This window comes from Nerophis lumbriciformis, linkage group LG20 (assembly GCF_033978685.3).
Source record: "Nerophis lumbriciformis linkage group LG20, RoL_Nlum_v2.1, whole genome shotgun sequence".
Classification (NCBI taxonomy): Eukaryota; Metazoa; Chordata; class Actinopteri; order Syngnathiformes; family Syngnathidae; genus Nerophis; species Nerophis lumbriciformis.
Genome location: NC_084567.2, coordinates 24,856,829 through 24,873,412, shown reverse-complemented (window position 1 = coordinate 24,873,412; position 16,584 = coordinate 24,856,829). Strand labels below are relative to the sequence as shown.

At 41.2% G+C, this 16,584-nt stretch overlaps 1 protein-coding gene across 6 annotated transcripts in view; it reads left to right on the top strand.

Annotated features, from left to right (window-relative positions):
• Window positions 1-16,584, top strand: part of pip5kl1 (phosphatidylinositol-4-phosphate 5-kinase-like 1) — an 82,851-nt gene that overhangs the window by 49,392 nt on the left and 16,875 nt on the right. For all 6 annotated transcript variants that reach the window (XM_061980644.1, XM_061980647.1, XM_061980646.2 and 3 more), the window contains 2 exons: window positions 15,307-15,357; window positions 15,747-15,901. In XM_061980644.1, coding sequence (XP_061836628.1) covers window positions 15,307-15,357; window positions 15,747-15,901 — 206 coding nt within the window. The remainder of the gene's footprint in view (window positions 1-15,306; window positions 15,358-15,746; window positions 15,902-16,584) is intronic.

Below are 16,584 nucleotides of genomic sequence, written 5' to 3'. Positions count from 1 at the left end.
TGAATTTGTAAACATTAACCAAAACAAAAAAAAAGATTTAGAGAAAATGAAAATAACAACCTAATCACACTAGTATCGATCATACACCACCAATGTATGGGTGATTTGCCCTCCTCTCACGTGTCAAGTACTGACTGTGGCAATGCTGACACATCAACAGTTGTTATATTATTATATTATCTCTTTCTAGACTCTTAATATGCTTGTTAATTTCATGGTATATATATACACACACACACTAATATATGACATACAAATAATCAAATGTCAATAAATAAGAAAATAGACCGTAACATATAGTGTATGACCTAACTTGTAGTAAACTTTAGTAAAGTTGTTTCATTGCATTATTGTTTACAAAGTAAACAAATCCACGTGTGTTACACACTTGTTCGTTGACAACCACAAATCAAAATAAACATTCATGATACAGCACATAAACAACATCGACAGGTCTAGAACTGCTGACTTTCGAGGGAAAACGATCGAGTAATTTAGCACTCCATTTAAACTATAAAATTAACCTACCTAAAGAAGTTGTGTAGCTTGCTACATTTTTTCCCAACAGCCTGTACTTGTTCGTGTTTTCTTTTTTTGATTTGTTTCTTACTCTGCATTTGAGAGCTGCCTGACCTAAATTCACCGAACACGTGACATCCTTCCAGACCCTAATACAACTTGTGTATCTCTCGGAAAATCTCGGAACAACTCGGCTGTTCTCGTTGTCGGTTAACCTTTGACTCACGCTTCCAAAATGGCTGTGCCCATGTTGTTTATACTGATTAAGGTTAATTATGTGATGTCTTAAACAGTTGAAAATGTAAGAAAAAAAGTCATGTCGGGGTGTTTTTATCAATTTATTCGACGAAACAATTACGTTACAATTGTCACGGTATGAACATTTCTTATCACGGTTATTGTGAATAAAATTATCACAGTTATCATTATTATCGCGGTAATTTTGAATGTGCTTAAAATGTGAAAAAAGTGCTTGTACTGAAATCTTTTAACTTTTATTTAAAAAACAAAGAACACATTCAAAATTGTGTACTTTGTAGAAGAAACATTATTGTAGATAACTGTTACATGTACCTTAAGTAGAAATTAAATGTGCATATGAAAGCAACATAAGCATTATTAACAGAGTAATATGGCAGAAATACAAACCCCGTTTCCATATGAGTTGGGAAATTGTGGTAGATGTAAATATAAACGGAATACAATGATTTGCAAATCATTTTCAACCCATATTCAGTTGAATATACTACAAAGACAACATATTTGATGTTCAAACTGATAAACATTTTTTTTGTTGCAAATAATCATATACTTTAGAATTTGATGCCAGCAACACGTGACAAAGAAGTTGGGAAAGGTGGCAATAAATACTGATAAAGTTGAGGAATGCTCATCAAACACTTATTTGGAACACCCCACAGGTGTGCAGGCTAATTGGGAACAAGTGGGTGCCATGATTGGGTATAAAAACAGCTTCCCAAAAAATGCTCAGTCTTTCACAAGAAAGGATGGGGCGAGGTACACCCCTTTGTCCACAACTGCGTGAGCAAATAGTCAAACAGTTTAAGAACAACGTTTCTCAAAGTGCAATTGCAAGAAATTTAAGGATTTCAACATCTACGGTCCATAATATCATCAAAAGGTTCAGAGAATCTGGAGAAATCAATCCGGAAACCAACATTGAATGACCGTGACCTTCAATCCCTAAGACGGCACTGTATCAAAAACCGACATCAATCTCTAAAGAATATCACCACATGGGCTCAGGAACACTTCAGAAAACCCCTGTCACTAAATACAGTTCGTCGCTACATCTGTAAGTGCAAGTTAGAATAGAATAGAATAGAATATATCTTTATTGTGATTGTACATTGTACAACGAAATTGTAAGCAAAACTAATTTAGTGCAAATTCATAACACATAAAACCATAAGAACTTAGATAAATAGATAAAAATAAATAAAATACATAAAAATAGCAAGCACACAGCTCACATGCACAGTCATTATTGTCGTTTTGTGTTCAGCGACACTATTGCTCTCGGGTAAAAAGCTCTACTATGCAAAGCGAAAGCCATTTATCAACAACATCCAGAAACGCCGCCAGCTTCTCTGGGCCCGAGATCATCTAAGATGGACTCATGCAAAGTGGAAAAGGGTTCTGTGGTCTGACAAGTCCACAATTCAAATTGTTTTTGGAAATATTCGACATCGTGTCATCCGGACCAAAGGGGAAGCGAACCATCCAGACTGTTATCGACGCAAAGTTCAAAAGCCAGCATCTGTGATGGTATGGGGGTGCATTAGTGTCCAAGACATGGGTAACTTACACATCTGTGAAGGCACAATTAATGCTGAAAGGTACATACAGGTTTTGGAACAACATATGCTGCCATCTAAGCGCCGTCTTTTCCATGGACGCCCCTGCTTATTTCAGCAAGACAATGCCAAGCCACATTCAGCATGTGTTACAACAGCATGACTTTGTAAAAAAAGAGTGCAGATACTTTTCTGGCCCGCCTGCAGTCCAGACCTGTCTCCCATCGAAAATGTGTGGCGAATTATGAAGCGTAAATTACGACTGTTGAACGACTGAAGCTCTACATAAAACAAGAATGGGAAAGAATTCCACTTTCAAAGCTTCAACAATTAGTTTCCTCAGTTCCCAATCGTTTATTGAGTGTTGTTAAAAGAAAAGGTGATGTAACACAGTGGTGAACATGCCCTTTCCCAACTACTTTGGGACGTGTTGCAGCCATGACATTCTAAGTTAATTATTATTTGCAAAAAAAAAAAAAAAAGTTTATGAGTTTGAACATCAAATATCTTGTCTTTGTAGTGCATTCAATTGAATATGGGTTAAAAAGGATTTGCAAATCATTGTATTCCGCTTATATTTACATCCAACACAATTTCCCAACTCATATGGAAACGGGGTTTGTACATATGGAAATTGTGCAAGATGGCACCTGATGGCCATGACATGTAATGTAACTGCACTTTTTGTCCTAGAGTATAACAAGAGGGTTGATATATGAGAGATCTAGTCTTACACATCAAAGAACACCTCTCAACTATTTGAAAGTTTGTCAATGAAATATGTGCTGCAGTGAGGTCTTTTGCCATTTTTGACGAGGAAGCATATGCAGCTGCTTCTGGAAGGCATCAGGTATTGTATGTGTGATGTTGGTAGATGATGATGTACTGTAACTGTGGCATCGAACCTTCCCTCTGCACGCCTACGCAAATAAGGGAAAAGCAAATGTAATATTATTTATTAGATGCTGATTATTAATATAATCATCTGACTGACACGCACACAGTAACACACCAACCCTAATGTTTCTCTTCTAAAAACAAAATACGTTGCAGTGTTTTGCCAGGGTTTGTTTTTAAGACTAAGTTTTAACAGTAACGTAAAGTAGCAGCAATCACTAAACACAAAAACACAAACACAGCACAAAACACAGAAACAGAAGTACATTTTGCGTCGTGTGCACCACTACTTGCTCTCATCGATAGGGCCCAATAACAAGTAACTTTAGGTAACACTTAATAAAGTGTAACTATAAGAACATTTGACAGACCAACGATGACATGTTCATTTTCAAACACTTTCCATCATGCATTCAGCTACAAGTTGACTTACCTTGTACTTGATGTATTGTTGTGGATGGTGGTTCCGGAGTTGGCTCTACATGTTTGAAGTGTTACCTCCCTACGCGCGTACTTTTTTCCTGCATTTTCTGTTAATGAGGTGACTAGCCTCAATTATTTTACCCTCCGCATGCTTTACGAATCCAAAATACATCCAGACTTCAGATTTTGTCCGTTTACTGCGAGGGCAAAATCTGAAGAGCGATGTCCGTGTTTTATTTTCTGCCATTGCAAACTGCGCTCTTGCGCATGCGCCATCTTAGGAGGTGCGGCTGCTGCTGCATTTCGAGGAAGTGATCAATGTTGCCTAAAATACAACAATAAATGAAGTTTTTTCGCTAATTAAAAAATGTAACTGTAGTACGAACCGTCCAAATTTTATCGCGGTTTATCATTATACCGTTTACCGTTACATCCCTAGTCCGTTAACAAGTAAAAAGTCAAGGGCGGTCACAGTATGGTCTTGCCATCGACGCTGGTCAATTTTTTAGGGCATTACGGCAAGTGACAAGGGCGGTGCCGTGGTTAAATTCAAAACCCTGCAATCTCCCCACCAAGATCACAGCACCAGCTGGACTTAAATGGCGACGACCAAACTCAATACATGTGTGCTGGGAGACAAAATAAAGCTGCTGCAGGACACTCAAAAAGGAAATGGAACTACAAGAATACGTATGCCAGACAGAAACTCAATATTAAACATGGAAAAACACTAACAAACTAAAAATAAGGCACGGCCTGGTGTAACCAGCCGTGACAGAATGCCCCCCAAACAAAACGGATTCCAGACGTTTTAGAAAAAACATCCCTAGTCGTGTGCCCTCGCAGCCAGTGGGGAAGAGTCAGATGGCTGCAGCAAGTGGGCGACCATGTAACGGCCACATTTGTGGCCGACAAGGAGGTGGACGTGAGCGGCTGCGATGCACAAACAGCTTGACTGCAGGACACGATGCGGCGACAATGCTGGAGCTGACTCTAGGACAGGATGCGGTGACGACGCTGTAGCTGACTCCAGGACAGGATGCGGCGACGACGCTGTAGCTGACTCCAGTGCAGGAGGCGTCGATGCCGGAGCTGACTCCAGGACTGGTGACAACGCTGAAGCTGATGGCGGCGACTGCGGCGGGCCCTCTGGAGCGGATGGCGGCAACTGCGCCAGGCACACTGGAGAGGATGGCGGAAACTGCGGCAGTCTCACTGGAGCGGGAGGCGGCGCCTGGCTGGGCGGAGCACTGGAGGCAGCGGCCGGGCTGGGCGAAACACTGGAGGCGGCGGTCGGGCAGGGCGGAACGCTGAAGGCGGCGGCCAAGCAGGAGGTGGCGGCCTTGGTGGTCGAAGCTGTGCCTCCCCAATCACACAGCTACCAGCACTAGCCCCCCACTCAGGAAGTGGATTCAAGATGCAGACTCTGGTTTGAGGGGGTAGCGTTTGACCTACGACATCAGTGGGAGCAGAAGCCAAGTTGTAGTGGGTTCTAGGAAGCCGGGATGCTGCGACAGGAAGGGCAGGAGCTTGAGTCATGAAATACTGGGCGGATCTTTAACTTTTGGTGGCAGAGCTTGCGCTTTCGGAGGCGGGGCTTGAGCCTTAGGGGTCCCTGTTAGAGGCTCTGGCGCTTCAAAGAGTGTGTGCATCCAGTATGCTGCTCGAGCTAGTGGAAAAGTTTTCATGGAGGCCGCCTTTGTCAACGTTTCTGTGTGAGCCAGAGAGAAAAAGTCTGTGTGAGGCGCATCACCGCGTGGGAGCGTGGCCACCTTCTGCACGCGCTTCCATGTGCATGCCCTCGTTTGAACCCTTGGTGCTAGTAGCTTGACGTCACTGGGCTCAACCGTGCTTGAGCTGCATTGGCTAATAGCCCAAGCTGTGAATTGTGAGGCAAACTGGGAAATGGGATTACCATATTCGACCACAGTTGGAGCGAGGGATGCCGTGCTTGATCCACCTGCAGCCGAAAAGGTTGAGTGGGCTGCTCGTCCCAACGGCGTGTCGAAGATGCTGGAGCATGCGTCCGCCTTCGTCGACGATGGGCGGGATCGGCACTTGGCCAAAACGAGACTATTGGCACCAGATGACGATCTGGACCCCACATCAAGGTCTTCAGAACCTCTGGTGAGAAGAGTCGTGCCTCTGCCTCTATGCCCTCAAACATTTGCCTGTCAAACTCCTCCATTTCCTCCTTGTCATACACTTCCTCTAAATCACTTTGTGGTCGGGAGATTCTGGCACGCTTGGGTCGCATGATAGCGATGATTGTGATTGATGCAGAAGGTAGCAGGAGACCGCATGCAGGTACGAGATATTTAATACAAACAAAGACAAAAACACTGTGGCACATGTGCAGCGAGGTGCACGCCAAACAAACACTAATGCATTAGCGAGTGCACAAAAAACCTAGGACTATGCGGACACTGCCGTACTTGGAAGCCTCCGACAAGGGAACAGCGTTCAACAGCATACATAGATAGCAATCTCCCGACCAAGATCGCAGCACAAGCTGGACTTAAATAATGACGACCAAATTCAAACAGGTGTGCTGGGAGACAAAATAAAGCTGCTGCAGGACAATCAAAAAGGAAGTGGAACTACAAAATAAGTGTGCTGAATAGGAACTCAATATTAAACATGGAAAAACACCAACAAACTCAAAATAAGGCACGGCTTGGTGTAACCAGCCGTGACACTACACTTCTTAAAGTTTACTTCATTAAGCACTTATTTCTTGGTGTTACCGTATTTCCTCAAATTAGCGGTAATTAATTTAAAACTTACCAAAGGCATGCGGTAATTATTTTAAAACCTCTTCTCACTCCGGCGCTTACCAAAGGCATGCGGTAAATTTAGGCATGCGCTTATAAATTTGAGTGTGATGTAAGGATACCATCATGACATCGCTTAATGCCACAATAAAATTTAAAGCACAATGAATCATCCTGGGAGTTCTTTTTGTTTGGATCTGAAGAGGCAATTATAACGTGACACTCTTTATTTTTACAAGGGGTCATTCAACAATTACGTACGCATTTTTCTGTATGTAAAAACGCATGAAAAACAAATTGAAAATAAAACATGCTACTTTAGTTTTTAACTACAATTGTAACAACAAACATTATCAATCAATGTAAACAACATCCGTGAGGCCAGAGAGAAAATATAATTTGAACTTGAACAAACTGAAAATGTTCCTGTCGGCATTACTGACAGATGCTTCCCACACTGCACCTTGATGGACATCTACTACGGTACTTGTACTACATCCTGTGGAGATCCATCAGTTGTTAAGACCTCTTCATCTTCAGCGTCGTCCATTTCTCCGTCACCTTGTCCGACATGTACGTCCAAAACTACAGCACCGTCGTTTGAAAAAATGTCGTCTCTGTCGAAACGAGTTTGACCCGGCGGTAATTCTAGGCATACACTAATTATTTTGCGAAACGAGTTTGACCCGGCGGTAATTCTAGGCATACGCTAATTATTTTGCGAAACGAGTTTAACCCGGCGGTAATTCTGACCCGGCGGTAATTCTAGGCATGTGTTAATTATTTTGCGAAACGAGTTTGACCCGGCGGTAAATCGAGGCATGTGCATACTATTTTTTCCCGGCGGCAATTCAAGGAAATACGGTATTTAAAACTAGCTTAGTGGTTAGCTTAGCTATTAGCATGCCTCCTCCTGACTGGCTCTTGGTGTGTAAAATCTTTCCATCCGGCTCTTAACGAAGGTGGACATTTTTCTCTCTCTCCCGCCCTTATTTTCCCTGCTTTAGCTTGTATGTCTCATCTTGTGTCAACTTTTTGGAGCCTCTTTTGCCCTGTTCTCCAAAACTAAACATGAAATTGGTCAACTGGTTTCTCAACCCAATTGACTTGATCTTCTAGACGAGATACTCAGGTCTCAGCCTGTCCTGACAAATTGTTTGCTGCTGGATACACGATGGACGTGTGGTAGAAGTGCAGGGTCGTGTGCCTGGCAATTCTTTCCATTGAGGACGTCAAAGTATTTTACCTATTCAGAACTATTACTTTATGCTCTGCGGCCAATGTATGATCAATTTGAGGATCAGCCTTACAGCTGAGCTGCAGAAGAAGAGAATACAGAGCATGGAGATGAGATGCTACAGAAGAGTCATGGGAATCTCTTACACCCAACATGGCACAAACAAGGAAGTTCGGCAAAAGATCAGCCAAGCTATCAGCCCACCCGATGACCTGCTCACCTCTGTCATTAAGCAAATACTGAGGTGGTACGGACACATCACCAGATACTCAGGCCACGAAAAGACCATCCTGCAAAGCACTGTACAAGGTGGCAGGAGATGAGGGAGACAAAAAAGATGGGAAGATAACATCAGAGAATGGACTCACTTGAAACTCAGTGAGGCGATAGTGCTGTCGAGGACAGTAAGAGATGCCGAGAGCTGGTCAACAGATGGGCTTTGCTGCCCCAACAAACCTCTGGAGTGATAGGTGAAAGTGAAGGATCTTTTAGAATGCATCTACTTATCCTCACCAAAACACCCTTATCCACAATTCGATATATATATCGAGATGTGCTTTTTTTCATCCGCTGTATCCTAGGAATATAGTGGCAAGACAAGACACCCAACACTGGGGTTCTGTCTCGCACAGGTCTGCTTGGGATATTCACACTGCTCAGACAGCGCTGACTTTGCTGGCTGGGCCACAACCTCCGCATGCCAGACGGTCCTATCCCTAAAGATGTCCTGTATGGAGAGGTGGCATCCGTGAGAAGACCCACCAGGCAGCCACAGCTGCGGTACCGGGACGTTGTAAAACGCAACATGGGAAAGCCTGGCAGCCAATCGGTCCAAGTGGAGAGGAGCCCTGACATACCACCTCAAATTAGGGGACAAGCAACTCTAAGCACAAAATGACAACTTTGACAGACCACAGACAGAACACACAAGCGACATCTGCAACAGAGACTGTCACTCCCGGATCGGCCTTCACAGTCACAGATGCTGATGCTCCAGCCAAGCAGACAACTACAAAACCACCCATGGTCAATCCTGACAGACGGAGATCCGGACAAAATTATAAACCGTAGTAAAACTACCCATGATTAGTATTACTGTTTTAAATTAAAATTATCGTAAAACTTTGATTTTAACACTTTGACAAACTCACAGACATGTGACACTGCTCATTTAGTGGAGAAGCAAGCTAAGTCTATCTAGCTTCAATGCTACCATGAAAACAAGGGACATTCACATTTTTCTCCATTAAAAATTGACTTTTCTCAATCAAAACTTGTATAATCACATTACTGTTTGGGCAACTAAGATATTCAATCTAAATCATGTTGCTTGATACACACACACACACACACAAACACACACACACACGTGTGTGTGTATATATATATATATACTGTGTATATATATATATCAAAGTTTATTTATATATAGCCCTTAATCACAAGTGCTTCAAAAGGGCTTCACAAACCACAGCGGCATCTCCGGATATGAACCCACACAAAACTCAACCCAATGGGACAATGAGAAACCTTGGAAGGGGACCACAGATGTGGGGACCCCTCACTGGGTACTCGGGTGCAATGGATGCCGAATGGGTTTGATTAAAATTGTAAGAGTCCAGTCCATTGATAGGACAGCAGGGGGATCCTCTTGCATGTAGACAAGTAAGCAGCGCACAGACATAACCAACTGATGCAAAGAGGAGTAGTCCGCCCCGGGTCAGGACTTCGAACAACTAGAGAAACAGAAAATGCTCTAGAGCCTTTGGGAAAGAATGAAAAAAATTGAGCACAGATACATAGACTTATTTAAATGTAAATTTAAATTTATTTAGAATAGCCCCTTGAGATGCAGCATTTTGTTTTCAAGGGGGTCCCGACACAAATACAGAATGCAGAAAACATAGAATAGAATAAAACACAACACACTGCTCTACCACTTACACAGCACCGCACAACACACATGCTCACACACATTGAAATAGATTACAATACAATACAACATCAGGAGCAACATAATACAACTTCAAAAAACTAGAAAAACTTGTTTGCAGGTTGTAAAAAAAATGTTTTAAAAAAAATAAAGAAGTAGATGAATTATATTCGTTTAGCGCTTTTCTACCTCAAAGATATTTAAAGAGCTTTGACACTATTTCCACATTCACATCGCATCTTGCTCAAGGACACAACGGACGTGCCTAGAATGGCGGAACCTGGGATCGAACCAGGAACCCTTAAGTTGCAGGCACGGCTGCTCTAGCACCCAAGCCACGCCTTCCCTCTCTAATCAGATGGGGCTTTGAACTAGAATTTTAGGGACTGTTAAAAATGGATATGTCTTATGTCTACACCTAAAAAAATCACATAATGGTAAGTTCTGAATGGACATCTCAGGACAAATCTGCATAAAGAATTATATAAATGTTGACAGGTTTGAGCAATGCGTCAGTAGTGTTTTGATAAACAACATCAGCATAATCAAGTATGGGAAGTAGCAATTGTGAAATTATTATTTTTCTAACTAGAAATTAAAGTTATGTCAAGGTCGAAAAACCACCTCTGAACAGAGGAGGTGGTCTGCGACACCACCTGTCTTCCACATACAACCCCGTCCTTTCAACCATTCCTAAAAGACTCTGCAATTTAGCCTACAACAAATAACAGGAGTTAGAAACATTCTGGTCACAGAACCATTTGGGACATTTCTTTACAACTGAATGGAATGGTTACATGGGGGATTCCGACTATTTTGGACTGGTAGTTGTCGATCCACAGCAATTGTTCTGCCACACAATACCTCAATGCTAACGAGGGGAAATTAAATTTCAACAACTGTCGTTGGCTTTGACAGTTAGGATTACTCGTTTGCATTAAAACAGTTGTTTTTCCTCACTACGATAGGGCGAAACCATCTTTGCCCAGGCACACCCTCTTGGTTTTTGGAGTATAAATATTTGGGCTTTTGGCACCAGCCGCTGGACTAAATCTGACCATTCTAAGTCTATGAGCACGAACTGATGAAGCCGAACTTGGATGAGCGGCGAAACATCTTCTAACATAAACCAAACAGTCCACTTGCGATCGATTAAATGCCCTGAGATGACAATGAATCTGGATGAATGAGAACATTCATAGACAGGTAAATTAGCTGCATATTAATTCAGTATTGAAATCTTGTTGCAAATAATACTTGATTGGTGATATGTCAGAATTGCAATGGTAAACCGTAATCGGCAAATTCACTCCAGAACAAGCCCCTTATTTGAAATGCATTGTCCGTTTCAGCAGTGCTAAACGGATGGTCACAAGGTCTGCAACACATTGCCACTTGACAGCTAATCCCAGTTGAACACAGCCCCCTGACTCAGCGGGTTGTTTCATGACTGCGCCGTCTGTCCCAAAAATACCAAACACGCATCTATGGGGCCCAAGAGTGGACGTTAGAGGCATCTATCCATCTATCTATCAGATAGCCATACGAAAACCTACACAAATCAGTACTGCATGCATTACGTTTAGTCACAGATTAGAAAAAAGTAGATTTTATTCTGTAAAAAAAACTTTACTGCAATATTAGTCTTTATTTTATTTAGTTTTGTGAAATTTCAATGAAAACGCGCAAATCCACATTTTTTAAACCTTCATTTTCAAGTGAAAATATCACCTACCTGTTTTTTTTAATTGAAATATCAATTAAAATATGATCTTAACATTTTAAAATGTTTACTTGCTGTACCTCTTGTCTAAACGCAGCACTGAGTTGCAGTTGTTTTTGCCTCCGTTTGCTCTCTGAGCCACAATGTTGATGGCTGTCCTCTTTGCTGCTAATGATGCATGATAGAGTTGCCCAATGGATGGATGCTTGTTATACAAGCACTTAGCACACAGTAAATTTCACATGGACATCTGAATTGAAAAACACTACATTGAAATTGTATGTATGTATGTGTGTGTGTATATATATATATATATATATATATATATATATATATATATATATATACACACACACACATACATACAATTTCAATGTAGTGTTTTTCAATTCAGATGTCCATGTGAAATTTAAACATATATATATACACATACATACAATTTCAATGTAGTGTTTTTCAATTCATTGTGTGTGTATATATATATATGTACTGTATGTATAAGTATATATGTATGTATAAATGTGTGTGTGTGTGTGTGTGTATATATATATATATATATATATATATATATATATATATATATATATATATATATATATATATATATATATATATATATATATATACATACATACCAGTGACGTGCGGTGAGGTTGATGGCTGGTGAGGCACTGACTTCATCACAGTCAGATTTACAAACATATGAACCCTAAAGAGTATCTTATTCACCATTTGATTGGCAGCAGTTAACGGGTTATGTTTAAAAGCTCATACCAGCATTCTTCCCTGCTTGGCACTCAGCATCAAGGGTTGGAATTGGGGGTTAAATCACCAAAAATGATTCCCAGGCGCGGCGCCGCTGCTGCCCACTGCTCCCCTCACCTCCCAGGGGGTGAACCAGGGGATGGGTCAAATGCAGAGGACAAATTTCATTACACCTAGTGTGTGTGTGACAATCATTGGTACTTTAACTTAACTTTAACTTTACACATACAAACTGTAGCACACAAAAAAGCACATTTAATAAAAAAAACGTTATTATGGTCTTACCTTTACTTAGAAATTAAGTCCATGCGCCGCAACTAAAGCCCTCACTTAAACTTTCCACGTTCAAGATTGAATCTATTTAAAAAAGTGTAACCGAGGGTTATTAATGTCGCCTATACTGTATGAAACTACAAAATAACAAACACGGAGGCTCCATTTTACACGAGGACCACTTTATTTACCTTCTTTCAAAAACCTCCTCAACGTGACATCACTTCCGCTCTTAGCGCCTTCAAAATAAGAGCTCAAGGCATATACTGTATAACAGCGCATAACAGGAACTTAACATCACAAAGAGGAAAGCCCATGAAAATAGGTTACAAAAGTTATTTAATAAGAAGCCAAAAAGTTTAAAAACAATAATGTTTGTGTTGGAGGAGTTGTGAATTAGGTACACCTGCAGTCTGCAGGTGTATCTAATGTTGTGTCCCTGCAGTCATTCACAACTCCTCCAACACCAACATTATTGTTTTTGCACTTTTTGGCTTCTTATGAAATAATTTGAAGGAAAGGAAAGGAAAGGAAAGCCACCACACACAATTCATGCTGTCAGCACACTGCAGGACACCCACCCAAAACACCGCTCTCTAGAGCAGGTGGGACGCCTGTCTGTGTTCGCTGGTAAATAAGGAATCTGACATGTGCATTGGTGCTCGACTGTCTTTGTGTGGAACTTTATGACAATCGCTTCATGTATGGAAGACGAACTGCTGGGTGTTGGCTGCACGCGCTTTGACTGACAGATGTTCGCTGCATGCACACGCTGAATAACAACAGCTGTTTCCAACACGTGCGCTCATTTATATGGTTGAATGCTGCTATTGTGGTTTCAAAATTGCAATGGTTTGAAGTTTCAATGCACTGGATGACATTGCTTTGTTGAAGTGAAACAATCTTTTCATTACGGGGCGGTATAGCTCGGTTGGTAGAGTGGCCGTGCCAGCAACTTGAGGGTTGCAGGTTCGATCCCCGCTTCCGCCATCCTAGTCACTGCCATTGTGTCCTTGGGCAAGACACTTTACCCACCTGCTCCCAGTGCCACCCACACTGGTTAAAATGTAACATAGATAGTTTTTCACTATGTAAAGCGCTTTGAGTCACTTGAGAAAAAGCGCTATATAAATGTAATTCACTTCACTTCATTACACACTGTGGATTGAGTTGAATATTTTATGTAATTGTTTCACTGGAAGGACCGAACAAAAATAAGTCAAAACAATGAGTCAAACAAGTGCAACCTTGTCCTCTAAAATGGAGCAAAAAGGAGATAAGGCAACCTAACTGAGAAGGCTTTGCTGTATAAAATTAAGGACATGCAAAATGAGAGCAAAAGGTTTGTGAACAAATGAAAAGGTATACCAGTCATTAAAGAGCTCATGAGAAAATAGAAAAATGTTTCTCAAATCAAGGACTTTCTGGAAAAGTTGAAAATGGCAGGATCATGTTTTTTGTGGAACACACTGAACCCAATAAACATTTATCAAATGTTTGCAATGTATTGGAAGATGACATAAATCTAAGTGACAGTATTTCTAATATTGGATCTCACAAAACTTCTCAAACCGGGAGTTTTACACCTTCATCTGCGTGCTTAAGAGCTGAAGCAGAGGTCCCTGCTTTAACTACAGGACAAATGTTTCTTGAACAAAAACATGCACTAAAGAGGAAGAGCTACTCTGAAGTAAAGCATCGAAAGAGAAAGAGCTACTCAGAAGGAAAGCAGAAGAAGAGGAAGAGCTATGCAGAAGGATGAGGAGGAACAACTGGGCGAAAGAAAAGAAGTTACAACTGGATCAGGAAATTGCAGAAAAAATGGCACAATCAAACATACTCAAAGCACAATGTAGTACAAGTGAAGGAAGGTCATCAGAGGCTACAGATAGAATTAATTCATATTTGAAAAAAGGAATATTTCAACAGCAGCTCAACCTGAATGCAGAATAATTACATCCATCAGATCCAAAACAAACAACAATGATGGAAATGAATTCATAAAACTGTGATGGGAAATGCAACAACCTCACACAAAGTCCCTCAACCTTGTGTGTTTGTGAACATACCAGCTGACACACAGTATGTCCATCCACAACTTACCTAAAACTCCAATCCAAATACACCTGACATGGGGAAAAAATATGTGCTTGGCATCATGAGGAAGCAAAACAACTTTACCTGTACAACAGCAATTCCTTGCAGCCCTACCAAAAAGAGAAATACCAATATATGATGGTGGTTCATTAAAATACCACACATTTAAGAGGGCATTTGCTCATGGAATTGAGTGACACAAAATAGACAATTCTGAGTGTCTATACAGCATATGAGAGGACACGCCAAAGAACTTGTGAAGAGCTGTCAATACATAAACCCGGACCATGGATACATAATTGCAAAAACTTTATTTTGAGCTGCAGGAACATCTGCAAAGGAGAGCAAAATTCAGTGATATCACAGATTTCATAAAAAAAACAATTTAAGAGTCTAACAGATCCTGTCTTTGACAATATACTGTACAAGATTCTCCTGCAATAACACATAAAGAAACATACAAAGCAAATTTAAAGCATGCATTCAGAGGAGCCACTTTTGCCACAAACCATTGAACCTGCAGCGAACAATTATCAGCCTGTCGAAACCCAACAAACCATAGCATCAGAAATGAATACCTGCATTTTCTTGGTGCAGGACACACACTTGCTACGTGTGCACTGTTGGGAAGTATGGAACACGAGAAGAAGATGAACTTCTTACAGGAAAAATGATTTTGCTTCAGCTGTTGGTGTAAAGGACACATCAGTAGGCACTGCCGTAATTTGTTCGGGTTACATTAATAGATTCTAAAAACACTCCTTACAGATATAACTATGTTATGCAATTTATATGCAGTGTATAGTGTATTGACCTGAATTTAACTCTAGGTTTTTTGCTCTGTTTAGAATCAACTATCAGAAGAAGATTTCATTTCAAAGGTCACTCAGATTCATAAGGTAGGTAGATTTGTTTGTGTATCACTAATAACAATTCCCATTCATTATGCCATTACACATCCATAATGTCCTTACAAGCGGCCGAAATGAGTTTCCTCCGTAGGGTGGCGAGGTTCTCCCTTAGAGATAAGGTGAGAAGCTCTGTCATTCAGGAAGGGCTCGGAGTAAAGTTGCTGCTCCTCCATAGTGACAGGAGCCAGATGAGGTTGCTCGGACATCTGTTTAGGATGCCCCTGGACGCCTCCCTGGGGAGGCATTCAGGGCACATCTGACCGATTGGAGGGCACAGGTGGGAGACCAAGTCTCCCACCTGGCCTGGGATATTTTGCTAACTTGTTGACATGTGCGTGTGCTTGTGCGTGTGCGTCTACGTGTGCATGCATGCATAGGGTTTTACTCTAGAAACGTTTGCTGGCCCAGTGTTTTCCAAGCTACGTGGGACTTTAGGTGTGACAGAACAGGAGTATCAGCAGTCCCTCTGCTCTGACAAGTGCTACCTTCAGTTCATCAGCAACTCTAAAAGCAAAGCTGACTTCTTCCTCACGTGCGTGGCAAAGTACACACTCTTTTCTTCACTAAATTCTTGAGTGCACCTTATGCCGCTGAATATAAGACCTCCTCAATGCTGTATAATTGAGATACTTTGCAAGGAGTCCGTACCAGGGTCCTGAGCACAGGGGGTGATTAAGATTATTTTCTTTCATTTAATTATGTCAATATGTGGTGTAACAATATGAACATTTCATATCATGTTTTTTGGGACTAAAATGATCACGGTATCATTATTTTTACAGTATTGTTGCATGTGGTCCATCAGTACTTAGCACACTGAAAGCTTTTTTTTCTTTTTAAACAACATAAATCAAAAAAACAACAGACTTACAACATACATCATATGTTGTTATGGATTCTAAGAGCGATATTATTGTTAAAGTTAAAGTTAAAGTACCAATGATTGTCACACACACACTAGGTGTGGCGAGATTATTCTCTGCATTTGACCCATCACCCTTGATCACCCCCTGGGAGGTGAGGGGAGCAGTGGGCAGCAGCGGTGGCCGCGCCCGGGGAGCAGTGGGCAGCAGCGGTGGCCGCGCCCGGGAATCATTTTGGTGATTTATTGAGTATTTAAATATGTTTATCATCTTCCGTATTAATTTGTAAAGGTAAAGTGCTTCTAAATGATAAAGGCAAAATGACGTGTGTCACTACCGGTTTATGTGAGGG